This window comes from Dermacentor andersoni, chromosome 9 (genome assembly GCF_023375885.2).
Source record: "Dermacentor andersoni chromosome 9, qqDerAnde1_hic_scaffold, whole genome shotgun sequence".
In the NCBI taxonomy this organism is placed as follows: domain Eukaryota; kingdom Metazoa; phylum Arthropoda; class Arachnida; order Ixodida; family Ixodidae; genus Dermacentor; species Dermacentor andersoni.
Window position 1 is genome coordinate 11,444,340 of NC_092822.1, and position 14,202 is coordinate 11,458,541.

Below are 14,202 nucleotides of genomic sequence, written 5' to 3' on the forward strand. Positions count from 1 at the left end.
GTTGATAACAACCTATAAGGACTTATAAGAGTTTATACTGGTCGGATCAAGCTTGATAGGATAGATAATGACACTGGGCTGTGCGGAGATGAGCAAGGAGCACAATGCTTACGCATGCTTACACAGGTCCAGTGGCGTTCCTGCCGCAATTTTTTTATTCTTAATCTTAGATTGACGGCAGCAATCTCCAAAACGCTTACAAGAAAACAGCAGCTTAGCCGATTACTGTAGAAAAAATTCATGAATATTGCTCATATATTCAAGTCTCCGTTGTTTCAATAAATGGGCTGCTTCGTTATAATACTTAAGTATTTCTTAACCATAGCAAAGTACTTTACTTTCCATCCTTCATTGCGTATCGACGATATAGAAACTTGGTGTGTGCTCAATCAGATACGAAAACGTTTTTTTTTTTACTTTGCAAAAGAAAGTGTTTCAAAAACCCGACGAAAGCACAGCTTTCGCGGTTTCGCTTGCATGACTTCATAATCTGGCATTCACGTGCTTCAACTGGTGCTTTTCGACACCAGAACACTGGTACCTAGTGACACCGGTTATTGTTCTAATAATGTACTTCGTTTGTACTTCTCCTCATACGACAGTTCTGAGAGGGCTTTTGCAAAAAACCATGGAGCAGACCTTTTGTTCTCGCTCGACAGCTACGCTTCTACCTGTACGTAAGTTCTCTCAGCTGGTTCTCCTGAAGAAACGTCCTTATGGTCGTGCTAACTCGATAGAATTATAGCCAGTAAAGTGTGCTCGTCCACCTCCATTAGGCCTCCGGGCCTTTCCTGTTAGAAACGAGCAGCGACAAGTAATTAACAACAATAACCGGAGTGCGCCTCATTCAACATATGTATCGCACCCTCCCATGCAAGTGGCATGTACCGCGCGACATTATACCTCGACCTTATGCTCTCATTAATTGAATAGCATGGCGGGACGCCATGTGGCACCTTACTATAGGAAAGCCACGCGCTCGGATTATCGCGCCTTGCAAACTGCCCATAACATGGGCAGCGCAGAGCAGAAGGCGTTGTCTGTAATTCTATGCCTGAGCGAATATAATTGATTAAGCTCCATTATCTTTCGATAGGGGCATCCACATCACCCTTAATGAAGAATGACGGCATCGCGACATGGTCCAAAAAGCAGACGGAGTGCCTAGTTCACCTCGTTCGCCCCTTCTGTTGTCTTCAGCTCTTAAGCTGCGCGCACTGTCGGCACAAAAAGACTGAAGATTCTAAGTGCTCAAAGGTAACTGGATTAGTCCGCCGCGCTGATATGTTCTCGGTGATTCTGAAAGCGTGGGTTCGCTGGTGGCTCTTAGGAACGCAGACTCTTCAACCTGCCTTGTAAGAGATGCTCTTGGGCTGCGCTGTCGAAATGTCCCCTCCAGCTAGAAGGTTCTTAATTCTTTCGCAATATTTCGTGTTTGCGTAACTTTCCTGTACTTACTTTTTTTCTTTATTCGTTTTCTTCTTGCTGCTTTAATTTTATATGCTATACGCGCCTCAGGTGAGCCGCTGGACAGTAAGCAAGAACTGTCGACTCTCGAGGCAATTCACGACACTCAACAACCATTCAAATTTCGTGCCCCTTCACAAGATTCTTCTTAGCAACAGATTCCCAGATGAGCGGAAACTTTTCCAGTCCGATTCTTTAGCTGCGCATGAAACTGCGATGTTAAAACAGAAACGTCACACCGTAGTTGGTTGCGTACTGCAAGAAGATCATGACAAAAAAGTTTAAACTGGTCCTTCTCTTTGTGAATTGCGTTTCATTTGTTTATCTTACTCACTAACCTGCAAAACAACGATTAGTGTCTGACTATGTTTGCGTGTGCAATGTTCTGCTATGCGTTTGGTTAGCAAGCAGTAAGGCTCAGAGAAGTAGTCAATGTATACCGCAGCCACGAGATTCCGCTGGTAATGCACCCCTATCCATACATTATTTCGTATATCCCCCGCTATTTATTTCTCGTACTTAAAAATATTAAATTCGAATTCTCAGAAAAGGAATTCAAAGTTTAAGATAAATGTGTGAGACTCTCGTTCTCTTATTCTCCTCTCGTTACCTTCCCATTACTTTTTATTTCCTATATGCTTTCAGGGCTGAATATTCTGTTACACATTCGTTTAGTCTCTCATGATCAGTTTTCTTTGTATTAAATTTAGTTGTTTTTCCTAATACCACCCGATTATTACTCATTCTCTAAAGTGGGTTAGAGCAATTTATCATCATTGTCATAATAATTAAGAAAGAGAAATAATTTAACGATACAAAAACAGAACCACCGATCTGCCACGACGACGTTTGTGATGCCATCTGCAATTATCTGTGTTCAGCAAAAAGTATTGCATGCTTAATTCTTTTCATTTTTAGTATTCCCCTTTTTCTTTACTGTAATTATTTATTATTCACTTTGTATCTGAATCAGTTAATATTTAATTTCACAATTTTCAGTTACTAATTTAGCTTCAAATTATTTCTATGAATTTTTGACACTTTACTTCCTTGAACCTTGGTACCACCCGATCGATACACGGCCAATCCTCAAACGTGGGTTGCACAATTTTACTGAAGAACAATCAACTCACTTTGGGCCCAACCTCACAAAGGCCGAGAAGAAAACCATCCAGGTCGAAATTCTGCGCCATGTGTGCCTGTTCGACGTCGCGACAAGTTAGGAGAGGCAATACCCCGACAGGATATCATTTCTACCTTAATATTTCTCGATTTTGGCTGTTGAGAGAGGTGCTGTTCCAACTAAGCCGATGTGCTCTCATGAGTGTACCAAGAGACGCGAATCGACTCAATACTCTTTCTCACGACGCTTTACTCAAGTGGGGCATTCCAGTTTGATAACTCGGGCAAAGACGAAGACCAAGATTAAGCCACACGTTGCCCCAAATGCGGTTGTGGCATAATCCACCGGTCTTAAGCATCTCCCGTGGATATTTCATGTCGCTAATGACAGGAGATGAAGTCACGTGCGAGTATACAGGGCCGCTGCATAAGATGACTAGTCGTCGTCTCGTCGCACCGGCAGCGCCTACCCCGAGCCCGCATGACGTCAGCGAGAGACGCTGATGGCTTATCTGACCATTTTGCCCTTTATTTTCCCAAGCAAGAGTGTTACAGTCGTTACACAAGGTCACTTTAATTTCAATAGCACCTTAGTCACTTGGTGGGACGACCGTATAAGCCGGCATGCCAATATCGTTAGGAGGGAGGCACAGCGCTTTGTAGTGCAGCCTCTTCTGATTTTCTCTCCTTCCTGAATTCCCTCGCCCAATAAGCTCCCGTAAAGGTGAATTTCGGGAACAGCACACAGCACATTGTTCTCAGACAGTTCACGGCATTTATTATTTGTACATTGTTCATTGTTTTACTGGCATCCGCGTTGTTTATTTTGCAGAAAGTTTTAGTTGCGTCGGCCGTCGGAGTTACTCCTACTTTGTGTTGAGCGAGAGGTCCCTGACATCCTACTTTCTGCTCACCGCATTCGAAGCTTGCGCAATACCTGGAACCCTAATAAACACGTAAGCGAAGTAATAACAGTAGCAGAACAAGGAATGTCGGGAATGTCTCTGCAGCCATCGTTTCCACAAGGGAACTTGCCTTCTTCCCTGACATCTCTGTGTGAGCTTCTCTATACTTCTGCCTATTTAAGCCAGGCCACTGCTGTCACGACCTACCATAAACATTTCCGAGGACAGGCAGAGCGAACCAGGCGTCCGCTTCTACGCTGCCCTTCAAGTGATGCTTGGCAAACTTCACATGCCGTTCTTTATTTTATAAAGCACTGCGACAACTACGAACACTCCCCAGCATCAACACAATCCATAGCCGTGTGGCAAATAGAAACTCTCCGTTTCCATCACATGGCAGGGTCACGCGCTTAAATACTTTTCCCAATTAAACACATTTTTATATATATTTTAATGTGTTTAGCGTTCTTTCTGAACTAACCGCGATTTCTTGGGGCTGTCTAACCGTTTTCGTGGGCCGAGCCCGAAGGTGGTGCAGTCTAACAAAGCTGAAAAAACCACACGGTGCTACTAGTGTTACCGCGGCGGTAAAGGGAGCGGTGTAGAATTTTCTCCTCGTGACCGACCGAGTCGTGACGCTGCGGTCGCAGACGCTGCACGGAGTTCCGAACAGCGCCTTGAGGAAGTGACGCTCGAAGTACCGGTTGGCTCCCGCTTACAAGCGAGGGGAGCGCCACCCAGAACACACTCTGCAACATAGTGCCACAAATATGTCTCCCAATGCGTGCTGAGCACATTTTTGGACATAAATTGGGGTTGGTTCTTCAAGAAAAAGGAAATAAGCTTCATTAAAAAGAATGGTCCGGCACTTTTGGTTGTGGTAGCCTCGATTGGGGTATTTTTTTTTTACTAAACGTAAAGATAATCACCTAACTATTGCTTCCAACCTTTATTTTTTCCTACATGCTCGAAGACGACGGGATTCCGAGGGCTGCACAGGACGATGTGCAATATACTCCAAAAAAGAGCATGGTCTTCGGACTGGTGGCGTATGAAGTAGCGAGGAACAGGTGGGGACCAAATACGTGTCATTCGAAAATGCCACGCCGAAAATGGTTCAATCACGGGAGTTCCAAAAGAGCCAGTCATAACTAAAGAAATTGCCTGAACGTATCCTTCCGACTTTCCTAAATGGCGGACAAGTTTGGTGCAGCACGGATAATTGGTGGGTCTAGAAGTACTGGCGGGGGACTATATGTTCATATAGTGTGCACATCCATTGCATAGGCGACCGTCAACTGCTGTGTTTGCACAGGATTGCAGGTTCAATTCCTGCGTACATTCCGACGGAGGCGGAATGAAAAAGCTCCCGTGTACTTAGACTTATCTGCGTTAATTAACCCCGGGAGGTCTAAATTGATACAGAACCCTCCAGTACGACGTGCCGATTTGGCACGTTAAACGACATTATTCAAAATTTTCAAACTGCTGTTCGCAGTAATGGAGCCATCTTTAAAATGAATGTTCTTGCCGCCAATAGAGGACAGTACTTTAATTTTGTTCAATTCTTATAATTATCAAATGATAAACATGCAGCTCGTTATAATCTGGCGGCAGTATACCAATTTTCCGCCATTTCAATTCATTCTCTTTTTTTTTTCAAATGCTCTTTCGTGGCCCGACAAACATAATATATAACGTTCATGGTAAATCTGGAGGGGTCCAGACAGGTCGAATGGCGTATGGTATCCGTATGCTTCTGCCTATAAAACCATAGCTGACAATCACCAATCTTTCCGTAAAAAGGTCAGAGAAGCATCGATTATCCAGTGAAATGCCAGAGGAGTCAGATGTGAGATGACTTACTTTCGTCAGTATGTATATACTAACCGCTTCCCAACCATCCTAATCTGTGAACCGAAATTATCAAACCCAATACGGCTATCCGGTTGCCAATACGTTATGTCCTCAACCTACAGCGAAAGCAGCAAGGTCGTTGTGTTTATTCATTGGGAATTTACCTACGTCGTTCAGCATGTGCTACTTCATGATTAGAATCAGTATGTTTGCCTTACTGATAAAAAAAAGCTAGCCTTTACACTGGTGGGTCCGTACTTATCACCATCAACCCAGTTTGATAGCAAGAGACTGGAAGACATCTTGACGTCAACCCCTGGTTCATGGATTATCACAGGAGACTTTAACGCGCACCACTCTATCTGAGGAAGCTCCAAAATTAACGGAATGGGCCGTTGACTGGCTTCATTTGTATCCAATCATGGACTGTCCCTGCCTAATGATGGGATCCCTATCTTTCTACGAGGCACATCGTACAACAGTTGCTTAGACTTAGACGTCGCTTTGCTACTCATGTGAAGTGGTTCTTAGACATTAACACGCACGGGAGTAATCATATCCATAGTTACCTAAAAGTCATAGGTTTGGCCAGCTGTCTTTCCCCAAACATAATCCGGCGAATTGACTGGTCTGCATTCGAAACCAGCATGGAAGAAGCTCGTCGCAAAGGCCTCCCTTCTGGCCTTCAGCAAGCCATCAAGGAAGCAACGCAGAATGCGGTGTGCACGGTGACATGTGCTCTCCAATGTTTCCATAATCCGACGTGAAGTTGCAGCGACTCCGTGCGATTCGTCGGCGTGCGGAGCGACGGTACCAGCGCATAAAGTCCATTCATGATCTAAGAATAGCCAGTCGCCCGCAAAAGAAGGTCCAACGCCGTATAGACAAACTGGAGTCTCAGCGGTGGGCAAAATTTTGGGAATCCCTAGACCCCCGGAAACCTCTTTCTCATACATGGAGAACCGTGTGAGGCCTACGTATATTTCCCGAACAACACGTGCCATTCAGAGCCCCGGCGCTTTTCCAACATCGAGAGGACATAGAGGTAGCGGAAGATTTCTGCAAAAAAATTGCAGGTCAATCAACGTACACAGGCTCCTTTAGTACGGACAGCATCATGCCGCATTCACGGGATTCACACATGGACTTACCTTTCTCCACCGAGGAGCTCGATGTGGCTCTTCTTTTGTATAATCGGCCGTCGTCGCTTGGGCCAGACGACATATCCTACCGCATCTTGTACTACGTGGGTGTGCGAGCACGAAATGCGTTGCTGGATATATTCAATGAATTCTGGCGGGATGGAAACGTTCCTTAAGAGTGGAAGATCAAAGGTTTGGCCAGCTGTCATTCCCCAAACACAATTCGGTGAATCGACTGGTCTGCATTCGAAACCATCATAGAATAATCTTGTAGCAAGGGCCACAGCAAGCCATCAAGGAAGCAAGGCAGAATGCGATGTGCACCCTGGCATGCTCTCGATGTTCACCCTGGCATGCGTCTGGTGCCACTCCTCAAAGCTGGCAAGTCACCACTAGGGCTCACGTCATACCGCCCAATCGCGCTGGCTTGTTGCGTAGGGAACGTGAAGGAACGCATGATCCTTGCTAGGTTGTAGTGGTACCTGGAACGTTAAAAAGTTTATCCAAACGCTGTGACCTGTTTTCGACGTCTCCGCTGCTTCATTGATAATGCAATCGATCTGGTCACTTACGTTCAAGATCAAAAAAGGTGTAAACGGTTATCTGTGGCTATGTTTCTGGACATAAAATGAGCTTATGACAATGTTGCTCATGACGCCATACTTGATACTCTTGAATCGGTTGGCCTTGATGGCCGAGTGTACCCGTGGACCCTCCGCTACTTACACATGAGGTCCTTTTTGTGCACACTGATGATGGTCCGACCTCTGAACACGACACACACCGTGGTGTTCCCTAAGGTGGCGTCTTGAACCCCTCACCAATGCGTGCGTGCGTGCGTGCGTGCGTGCGTGCGTGTGTGTGTGTGTGTGTGTGTGTGTGTGTGTGTGTGTGTGCGTGTGTGTGTCATTTATCTCGCACATTATTTATCAGTCTTTCTCTCTGTCTCTGTGAAAAATTGCGCGCACGCATTCTACCCTGCTTGAGCTCTAAAATCGAGCCTACTTGCACAAAACAAACGTTACGACGCTTCATACTTGCCTTATGTACTAAGAACGAGATGGATGTAGAGGCGTCTATTTGATATTTAAAGAATAGCTCTTCTGTGCACATTTTTGTCATATCCGGTATGCATCTTCGCGTTCGTGAAGCTAACAATTGTTCACAAAGGGCAAAAAGGTTGTAAAAAAAACTCTATTAAAGGAAATGTCGCCGCAATAACGCTGTGCTTTTAATAAGCGCGCGCAAAGGTTAACGCGTTTTTCTTCGCCATTAGCAATGACAACGAGTGTTTTTCATAAGGTAGCGGTTATTGAGGGTAAAGGGTTTACTTACCTGTAAGTTGTTTGATAAACATACCGACCAGATTTCCGCACATTTTTTTTAACTTTGTGCAGCAGGCGGCTTCACAATTGCGTGTAGTTGATGCAAAACTGCAAACTAACATTTACACAAAGACATACTATGAACAAAAAGACAGTGAAAGTTTAATAAAATGTCCTAAAAGGCTCTAACAACAAAGCGTTTAACACTAAGGCGTCATAGTGCCTAGAACTTTCACTCAGTTTAGGCAAGGAGTGCAGCTGCAGCCTGCCGAAAAGGAATTCAAAACGAAGAATGATTTACTTGAGGTATATATACCTTCTTCGTCTTATTATATAAACAATGTCTGCCCAAATTATTTCTTTCCCTTGGACCGGACATCGGGAGAGCCAAGACGATAATGCCGTCTTGTAACTGAGAAATTACCGGCTTAGTGAAGCCGGCGTCTCCAGGATGTGCGGCCCTACTTCAATCACACATATGCCATCCTGAGTGCATAGACAAGCCTGCCGCACTCTGTGTGTTCGGGTTATGAAGATTGCCGAGCTGATTGTGCAGCATAATAAAAAAAAATATCCAGCATTCCATGCAAGCATGTACAATGTCAGTGTTTGAAACAGAGCAAACAGTTTAAAATTCTTCGCATCAGTAAGCATTTGTATATTTTGATACAATAACCATTTTTGTATTATTATTTTTTTGCGACAGCGCACTGGCGGCGAGAAAGCAGCCGCCAATGGCCATTAAAGTAAAGCACATCTCTTGACCGCATGCGCACAGTGTTGAATGTTTGAGTGTCACTAAATACACAGACAACGGTAACGTTCTCTCTTCGTTGTTTCTTCGTGCGCAAAAGCTGCAGTCTACACAACGCAACGACCGTCTCAGTTTGCTTCCTTTCACCGCACAATTATCTATTGGAGGAACAGTTCATTGTCAAGACGACACTCCACCGTGGCCACGGTCATCATCGGTAGGACGCTGACCACATCCGTGGACGCTTGTTGCTCGTTGAGTCCACTTCGGTGTCTAACCACTGAGGTCAAAGCAACACAATTCACATCCTGTGGTTGCAGTGAGCCTCAGCACAGTGGCTACTAAAATTTAAATTATGGGGTTTCACGTGCCAAAACCACTTTCTGATTATGAGGCACACCGTAGTGGAGGACTCCGGAAATTTCTACCGCCTGGGGTTCTTTAACGTGCACCTAAATCTAAGCACACGGGTGTTTTCGCATTTCGCCCCCATCGGAATGCGGCCGCCGTGGCCGGGATTCGATCCCGCGACCTTGTGCTCAGCAGCCCAACACCATAGCCACTGAGCAACCACGGCGGGTGCACAGTGGCTACTGTCGTGCGCTGAAGAGAGCAGATTAATGGGTCCGTAACTGTCGGCAAGTCAATGCCCAGATATTGTGGTAAAGATCAGATTTAATAGAACGACACTGGACCCAGAATGAATCGCAATTTCCGAGCCCTGGCCAATGAGCAATGACTTACCATTGCGATTCCTTTCGCGCCTTTTGCCGCAAGGTTAAATCTGCTATTGACCAAGGTGCACGGGCAAGTCTAAGTGAAGTACGCTTCAAACACCGCAAATGTCTCTCGCTCGCACCTGTCTGTTCAGCACCTGCCTCTATAATCGTCGCACTTTGCGTCCTCTCTCCGCACTGAACACGAAGAGGGTGCTGGTGACTGCTGGAGCACGACGGCGAAGTCATTTGTCGGCAACGCGATGATTACACCTAACTGAACGCTTCTTGGTCACAGCTTCCAATTCAGTAGCACGACCCTTGCTTTACAGGTTCCCGTTCTCTCGCTGCTATATAGTAGAATAAGATGGCATCTGTCTTCTGAAGAAGAAAATGCAGCAGTTCGCAAACAGTCTGAGCGTCGCAGATGCAATGCCCACCGTTGAACGCTTTCTTCTTCTTGAGGACTGCTCCACCACTGCGGACCAGCCGCAAAACATCACTTCCTCTAGCCACAAAGTGCTCTAAGACTATGCGGCTGCTGCCGTCTAGAAAATACAAAGTAGCATGTGATAACAGCCAAAGTAGCCCTCAATGTAAGGGCCACCCTTGCGGAACAACTACTGCAAGTGGGCTCGTCGATTCGGTAACCGGCGCAGTGTGTCGAAACGAGGTAGCCGCCAGCCTTGACGATAATGTCCTCAGCGAGCTCGGCCGCTTCCACGTCGCAACGCCGGAGCACAGCCGTCTTGGCACAGTTCTTGTAGCCATCCATCTGGCTGCACGAGTAAAGGTGAAATGAAGACGGTCAGAGAACATACGGACGTTCACGAAAACTATTGTTGCGAAATGTTAAAACTGTGTGCCAAACGTGAAAATTGGCGGTAGCAGGTTTCATTCAGTTGTTAAAAATCGCTAGAAGTCTTAAATATAGACTCTTGCCCCCCGTCGGCACACGAGGCCCGCAAGGTCACCTCACCATTATTCAAGCTTTAATATCAGCTTCAGTTTGAAGTAAATTCCACCAGCATAATCGTTCGAGACAGGTGTTTACAGGAAGATGGAGGCTCGAAATAATCGGCAGTGATCCAACAGGAAAGAAATTTGGCTGGAACCATCGTTTTGACAAGGGAACTTGCCCAAAATAAGTCCCCTTGTCAGAACTTTGACACCAGCCACATTGCGTGTTCGATCCCTGTTGATAAGTGTAATCATTAACTGTAAAATGTTGATGTCAATTTCATAATGGCGGCTCTATCCCCATAAAAGTGTAAATAATGTTTATGCTCTATTATATTGAATGGTGATGAAGTCTCCCTGGAAAAATAGACGACCCCGCACACATCTGCGTGCCTTGACGTCATCCCTTACGCTTTTTGTTCTTACTTTAGTACCAGTAAGGCGAGAAAGACAACAACCGAGCTCAGACTAATCACTAGTTTGAATTCTGCTTATTCTAGAGGTTTAATCAAACCTGCTTTAGAGTGAACAATACCGAGTCAAACTTACCAGCAAGAAAGTCGTATCTTCTCTTGTGTGCTTAGCGTCTGCCCTTGAAGCTCGGCTCGCTGTGCCATGTAGACCGCGGCGCAGTAATTGTAGTCGTCCTGTAGCTGCTTGTAGCACTTGGAATGCTTCAGGTACGCTGCACCAGGAGTCAAAATCAAAAGTGCCATTCGCTTCGCAACCACCTTGGCTATACGGCCCGTGTGTGTGTTTAGAGCAACGGTTGAGGCCATAGTGATTGAACGGAGGCTAGTAAATGCAAAATTGTTTATTTTTCCGGCTAAAAAGCCTTTTTAGCTGTCTGGTACAATTATTTACCGTCAGCTTTTATGGTAAACACGTGGTGATTTTTCTATGGAACCGTAAGTTTGAGAGAAAAGTTACTTTATTTGATTGTATTTTTATAATGTATGGCTAGCGTCTGTATTGCTAAACGCGCCAATGGTAAAATTCTCACTAACTTTCCACAGCTTTTTCAAGTTGCTTATTGTTAGTTTGTGGCGTATGTCATTATGTTCTACAAGTCGCAAGAATTTCGAGCCCATGTATTCGTGAATTGGACTGGACGCTGTATTTAAGTGCCTATCAAAGCCTCGATGTCGTCACACACTGCCGGAAAGCATGGCTCCACCATACCGTTATACGTTTGGTGTGACTGCGGACAAGCTGGCCTTTTGCGACAGATCGAGCATGTTATGATTCATGGTGATTAACATGCCACATGTCCTAGCTGAACATGGTTTACTATACCTGAAGTAAAGCTCTACGTATATAGCTTTTTGTGCGACCAATGAAAAATAGGGGTGTAAACAGTGCAAATGTGTTGTGAGCAAAGCAAGACGGCACCATTTGCTTTTAATGTGCGACATAACGCCCGATGCAAATCATGGGCAACGAAAGAAGCCGTAGTAGGATGCTTCGGACCACCTTTTCTCACATCACGTCACAGACAACTTCTTCTCTATGTTTTCATAAAATCTTTCATCCCCCTGAATTACACTATGCACTTCTTCACTCACCGCATCGCATATCTCGAAGATTAACTCATGCTAACGAGGTCGGCATACCTTCTTTCAAGACTAATTCCTTTTTCGCTTTCATTTCTTCCACGCATGTCTGACGAGTGGAGTCACTTTCACTAGAATGCTGCTACAATTATAAACAATAAGCTTTTTAAGAATGTCCCAGTTAATATTGTATAAATAGAACCAATTTTTTTACCTCATAGTTATATATTAACCATGTTAATCTTGTTTCATTTCGTTATCTTTTATTCTGCATTCGTTATACACAATATTGTATAGATAGAACCCATTTTTGTACCTGCTATATTTATAATAACGATGTTAATCATGATTGATTCGTTATGTTTCACACTCTGCTTTTATATATGCTTTGCCTTGTATTTATTGTTTCCCACTCCCCACTGTAATACTTCCATCGACCCTGAGGGTACATCAAATAATCAAATAAATAATCATAAATAATTTCGACAAACTAAGGGTTTTCAACTTCAGCCAAAAGCACAGCACGCAAGCTTTTTTGCATTCCGCCTTCACTGAAATGCAACTACCACGAAAAGCAATTCAACCTGCGACCTCAGTAGCCGGCCTAAGAGAGTCATAATTACAGAGCCACGGCGGCAGGAAATTAATCTTTACGAGCTCTACGTGCATTATATGGTGAGAACTTTCTTGCAACTGTGTGCTACTAGCTAAGATATAAGGTTTATCCAGCGTCAATAACAATTCCAGAATTTCCTTTAGTTAACACTTCATAAACAGCACACAGTATGCACACAAAGAATATGACTCAGTGACAAAGCATAGGATGTTCAGAAGGTGTACTTCGTTTCGTTGCTGACGTCACGACCTCTATAAAGAACAACCCTGCGGCAGCCTGCGTGAGTCCTCCACCCTCTTTCCTTGGTGACTGCATTATAGTAAAGCGTAAAAAACGTATAAGGATTGTCGCAGAAAGTATGCAATATTTTTCTCTCCGCAAAGAAATCGAATGGTTTATGTTGATCGCCATCAAAGCTTCCATGATGCTAACGCGTGATCCTTCCAGCTGGAGTAGCCTTCCTCAAAATCCTTAGCCCTGTCCTTCTCATCATGTAAGTTTTCTCTTAATCCAATGCCTCTCGGCAAAAGCGTAGTATCAGTACAAGGCGAACGAAGTGCCTCGCGATAGCCTAAAGGCAAACCGCACTCACTCATCCTAAACCTGGACCCTTCTTGACAGAAATCTTCGATAAGTTGAGCCGCTCCGCTGGTGAGCCGCCTGTAGATCTCGCGCTGTCGCTCGTTGAAGCAGCGCCGCGTGAACCCGTTCACGCATTCCATGGCGTCGGTGAGGTGGCTGCAGCGTCAACAGAACGCAAGAGTTTATTTTACAGGCTTTCATAGAGATCATTCCACGTGGAGCTCTATGCAAGTAAACACGACAAAAAAAGAACTTTCACAACGGAGGCGGCCTAAATTTCGAGTCATAATTATTTACGACTTGTCCAAATTATGGAAGCTGAAGGAAGCACCATCCTGGTAATATTAATCGTTAACAACCAAAAACAAACACTGTGCTTCTTAAAAGGACGCAAAAGAAAAATCATTTTATGGCTTTATTAAATACTGTATTACCTTCTTCAATACTACAGCAACTACTCTCACCAGGAATAAGAGAGGCTTGGTAAGCAAGAAATTACCCAGACATCAACGATGGTGGCGACGCCGCCGGGAAGTTCCCCCACCAGCTTGCCGTGACGTAATGGATATTGATGGCGTCTGTTTGGGTCTATGTATGTGGAATTTAAAAGTGCAAGAAATTTAACTTAGAAAGTTAGCTGCCTGGCCATTGCGGTATCTCCGGCAACGACCTCCCTGACGAATCGCTATAGGAAAGCACACGAAGGAGCAACCCTTGTTTCTATGCCTTTATCGCGGACTGACGCAGCCCAACACTTAGGCAAGCTAGCGCACCGTGTGACATTGAAGAAGTAGCACACACCTGAATTCACTCAACATTGCATTCCCTCGATCCATCTATGCAACTGCGGTTGTTACCAGCGCTTCTGCGAAATGAGGAAACAATGCTGTGCCGCTTACGCTTGCGCGTCGCATTCACCAATGCATATACGTGTTTGATTGGAATGGCTGATAGCGCCGAGTGCAATGCCTGCGGTGTCGAGGAAACCATAGAACATCTACTGTGCTACTGCCCATCTTTTGAAAATGAAAGGCATGACCTCTGCACAGCTCTCAATCAGCTAGATAGAAAGCCGTTCACCTTGAACAAGATCCTGTGACAATGGCCTCGCATATCGCAGCTACAAAAGGCCACAAAAGCGCTGCTGCAATATTTGAAAGCTACCGGATTGAGTCAGCGTCTGTGATTCGAACTGAGTGACCG

The 14,202-nt window shown here is 44.9% G+C and overlaps 1 protein-coding gene across 1 annotated transcript in view; it reads right to left on the reverse strand.

Moving 5' to 3' along the window:
- Positions 1-7,958: 7,958 nt before the first annotated feature.
- Positions 7,959-14,202, reverse strand: part of LOC126527461 (uncharacterized) — a 57,542-nt gene continuing 51,298 nt past the window's right edge. Inside the window, exons 3-5 of the mRNA XM_055068748.1 lie at positions 13,010-13,155; positions 10,798-10,933; positions 7,959-10,067 (exon numbers count right to left, since the gene is read on the reverse strand). Coding sequence (XP_054924723.1) covers positions 9,797-10,067; positions 10,798-10,933; positions 13,010-13,155 — 553 coding nt within the window. The 3' untranslated portion in view covers positions 7,959-9,796. The remainder of the gene's footprint in view (positions 10,068-10,797; positions 10,934-13,009; positions 13,156-14,202) is intronic.